General features: G+C 39.7%; 1 protein-coding gene across 1 annotated transcript in view; it reads left to right on the top strand.

Annotated features, from left to right (window-relative positions):
• Window positions 1-3,877, top strand: part of LOC104627194 (uncharacterized protein F13E9.13, mitochondrial-like) — a gene marked incomplete at its 3' end in the record, with an annotated part of 15,125 nt that extends 11,248 nt beyond the window's left edge. The window contains exon 3 of the mRNA XM_010295323.1: window positions 3,727-3,877. Within this exon, the coding sequence (XP_010293625.1) occupies window positions 3,727-3,877 (151 nt within the window). The remainder of the gene's footprint in view (window positions 1-3,726) is intronic.
• Window positions 3,878-4,164: the final 287 nt, after the last annotated feature.

Here is a 4,164-nt window from a genome sequence, read left to right as displayed (position 1 = left end):
CTACACCTGGGTGAGCCTGTGTTACACTTGTCATGAATCAGGGCTCAGTTTTTAAGTTTATCTTCTCTCATCTCATAAATTTAGAATAGAATAGTTCAGTTGGAAAGGACTTAAAATAATTGTCTAGTCCAACTGCATCTCCACCTGACTGTGAAACTGCCTTTTTTTTTCCTTTAAGGATCATGTTACTGAAATCCCATTTCTGAATTAGTCATCATTAATGATAATGACACAGTTGGTAGCTGATTAAGTGAGTCTTCATATCAGAAGATATCCCAGGTATCTCCATGTCTTTTATAAATACAGCTCTGCTGTCTGAGACCGTTCCTTTCCCTCACCCACCAGCAGAGATATCCTCCACAGGAATTCACTTGCTACAGCCCATGATACTGTTTAAGGTGGGATGGAATTGGGCAGAATTGTATACTGCTTTTTGGTTTTTCTTTTTAGCTGCCACCGTATTAATGCTGTAGTGGGGGGAGGCAGCTAAGCTGAGCAGCAGGGGTGTCCATGCCCTGGCAGCACCCGCAAGTGCTGTGGAGCAGGGCAGTGAGTGCTGTGGCCTCTGCTGTGAGCCCTGCTGGAGACACTTCTCCCAGGCCTGCAATTCATGCTGAGCGTGGAAGGAGCTGCTGCAAGACAATGTCCTGAGTAGTAAAGGGTCTTCGCAGCCTGGGGACTGTATACCTTTAGCATCAATAGCAGGCAAAGTCGATACTCCTCTGAGTTTTCATTTTCAGCACAAAATCAGTCTTTCAGATTCATTCTGAATTAGGAAGGCAAGAAGAGCCAGGAGCCAAGATATACTGTGCATATAAAACAAGATACCACCAGTAAAGTTACCTGCAGCATCTTGCCTTTGTGTAAAGGCAAAGATGTTTGCCTGAAGTCCAAAATTCAGCAGCAACCTGGAGCTGTTGCCTTGCAGAGGCCAGAGCCCATTTCTGTGAGAGCAGTAAATCCTAGCTCCCAGCTGCTTTTGACTTTAACTCAAGGAATGACCATACCTAAGAAAGGGCTTCTCAATGATTGCGTCCGATTCACTGTTTCGTGGTGTTAAAATGCAGTAATATGCACATTTGCAGCATTTAAGATTAATAAAGTAAAAGTACTATTTCCTCCCTCAACTCAGTCTTGCAGTATTTTCTCACCCAGCAAAAGAAGTGTTTCGATCTGTCATATTTTTCCTTTTAATCATAAATTATCATGGTAATGAAGGAAAAAAAATAAAGCTTCTCTCTACAATTGATAGACTTCCACAGCTGTTTAGGTAAAGCTGTTTAAATAGGATTAAAGTAAATGGAGTAACACTAACTTTTTCAAAAGAGACAAGCTCTGTTCAAGGAACTAGGTCCTGCAGCAGCTGGTTACTTGATTCCATGTTCTTAATACAGTCTTGAAGTTCTGTTTATTAGGTTTCATTGGAAATTTCCTGTTCCTGTTTTCCAGTGAGATTACAAAATTTTTTTGTTCATATATGAAGTCAGAAATGGGACTGCCTATTAAGTATTCAATGGCTATTACTTTTCAACTTGCCAAATGTGAAAGTAAGCAATAGTATCATTCTCACAATTTTATGAGCGTAAAAATGAATTCATTAGCGGAATCTGATTATGACTTCATAAAACAGAAGGGTAATGATTTGGTGCCTGCACCTATTACAGTTGGTTAAAATTTGTATTTTCATAGCCACCGAAAACCCAGATAGAGAGTGCAGCCTTGTTAAACTAAGTACAATCTTAATGTTTAGCAGAAAGTCTTAAATTACCAGGTTAAGGAAACACAAACCAAACATCAACAAACAACATGTAAGCAGTGACTTCAATAAATGAAATTACTCAGTGAATACCCCCTGTCCCGAGTTAGACATTATGATTGCTGTGAAATTTTAACATATCTCTGGACTCATCAATAGTCTTACGATTAGAGGAGAAGTAATTTTTCTTATTTAACTCTGAATTGTACTGTCAACTTGGGTGATTTAAATAGAACCTATAACTTCTGTTCCTAGATGCAGAAATCTCAGTCTAGCTATTTGTACTGTGTTTATTACCCAACGTTTTCTAGTACCTGTAGCTATACTTATGGCACACTCTTGTCTTTAGATCCTGAGAATACTCTATGCTTTTCACCCTTTAATCTCAAGACACAGGACAGTTCGTTCACATGTGATTTGGCATCCATCTGTGATGTTTCTTGTTAGCTGGAGTCTGTGTTGCTAAGCAATACAGGCTCTTCTCTATCAGGCATAAGCTTCTGTTTCTGCAACTTCAGGGCTTTTGGAACAAAACTGAAATTTTAAAATAAACAGGCACCTTGTCGTTTGGTAAATACATTTTAAACATCGTTTATATTTGAAATGTGTTGAGGTGCTCTGTTGTCTAAGCAGTTCTCTGGTGGGTGGGATTGCATCCATGATGGCCGCTTTCACATGCATGTGTTTCCTTGCTATGATGTCAGCTCTAATTAAATGTGCAGCTGACTCCAAAGCTGGAGCAGGAGTGGAGCTTCAGAACGGCCTGAAAGAGACCTCTAAAGCAAACTGGAAGAACAGCAAAAGCTGCACAAGATGAATGCAGAGCTTTCACACATATGTTAAGTGGCAGGTGAAATAAACTTCAAGGCTATGACAGACTGAAGAGAAGAGGGGAAGGCAATAAGGGAGTCAGAATTCAATTTTGTGCCTCACAGCTGTGGGCTTATTATACCATGGCCCAAGGCTTCAGTATTTCAACACAACAAGGCTGTGTAGGGGTTCCTCTGAGAGTAGATGAATGGCCTGTGTGAACTTTTTGCTATTCCTAATCTTCCTCTTAAGTATCTGTCCCACAAAACCTTCCTAGTGCAAAAAATGAATTAATATGGTAGAAACTGTGTTGCTAAGATGTAGTAGAGTTGATGGTCAGAGTAAGTTTGGAGTAGAGTGGAAAATGTTTTGCTCTTCCCAAACCTTACCTTTTTGTACCTTCGGCATAGCTCTAGAAGTAATTTGTTGATGTGGTGCTGTGTAGAAAACACAAGCTCCATTCAGATGGAAAGTCAAACAGATTGTATATAATGTGTCACAGACTAATTTTGTCTGAAGACTAAATGTCACAGTTCCTTGCCTAATTTCCTAAAGAGAGAAGACTTAATGCTGTTCCTCTGTCTGTGTCCATGTCCTTGATGCTTTTTGACCTGATGTCCAACTCCAGGCTTATTTAGCAGGGGAATAGATGTTGGGAAAGAAGTAATACAATGAAGAGTGTCTGGAAAGAGGAGAGAGACCCAAGTTAGTGACCCTTTTTGGAGAGAAGACCCATTGTTTGGACAAAGGAGCTGTGTTTTGACCTACCTGCTCCTCTGTCAGCACATGCCCACTGCCATGACATGGCAAGAGGCAAGACAGGGTGTACAGACGCCTGTTCCAAACCACATGGGAACAAACTGATAGGGTCTGAGAAAGAGAAGGGAACCATGGGGATAGGGAGAAAGCTGGTGGGCTTATGAGGGAGAAGGGAGTTGAAGGTAGTAAGGTGGAAAGAAGTCTGACAGAATATGGGTGAAAATAAAGAACGTAAAACTTAAATATGTGGAAAAGTAAGGTTGGTTAGTCCTAGAGCATATGGAACAACTTGTGTTTGGATCAAATAAGAGGGACAGTAAGGTGGGGTTTTGTTTGGTTTTAGTATTTCTGGTTTTCAGTCTTCAGTTTTAGCTAAGATATTGCTATTTACTTTTTTTCAGGTCTTGATTTTATCCGGGCTGAAGGGTTTGTGTTTTCTCATGTTGCTGATGAAGGGATTATAAATGCCTGTGCAGGTAACCTGCTACGATATAGAAAACAAGTTGGAGCAGAGAACGTTCAGATTTTCGCTGATATTAAAAAGAAACATAGGTAAATACAAGCAGTATTTTATCTAAATATGAATGTAATAATGATCTCATATTTTTATGCATTTTCTGTTTTTTAATGACTATTTAATGTCAGGAAAGTTAATGATATAGGGAGAAATTTATTGTTCAAGCAAGGTCTTGCAGTGCTGTTACAGTATAGGTTTAAAAATAAATTTGCACCTGTAAGCTGCAGGTTGCTGCATCTGTGAAGTTTGCAGTTGTTCAACCTTCGGGATTTATAAATGCAGACTGTAAAAGTTTTGCATCTGGTGTCAGGTGAGATTTTGT

Source organism: Phaethon lepturus, unplaced genomic scaffold (genome assembly GCF_000687285.1).
Source record: "Phaethon lepturus isolate BGI_N335 unplaced genomic scaffold, ASM68728v1 scaffold24119, whole genome shotgun sequence".
NCBI classification, from domain to species: Eukaryota; Metazoa; Chordata; class Aves; order Phaethontiformes; family Phaethontidae; genus Phaethon; species Phaethon lepturus.
The sequence above is the reverse complement of the archived record's forward strand: the minus strand, read 5'-3'. Positions and strand labels throughout refer to the sequence as shown.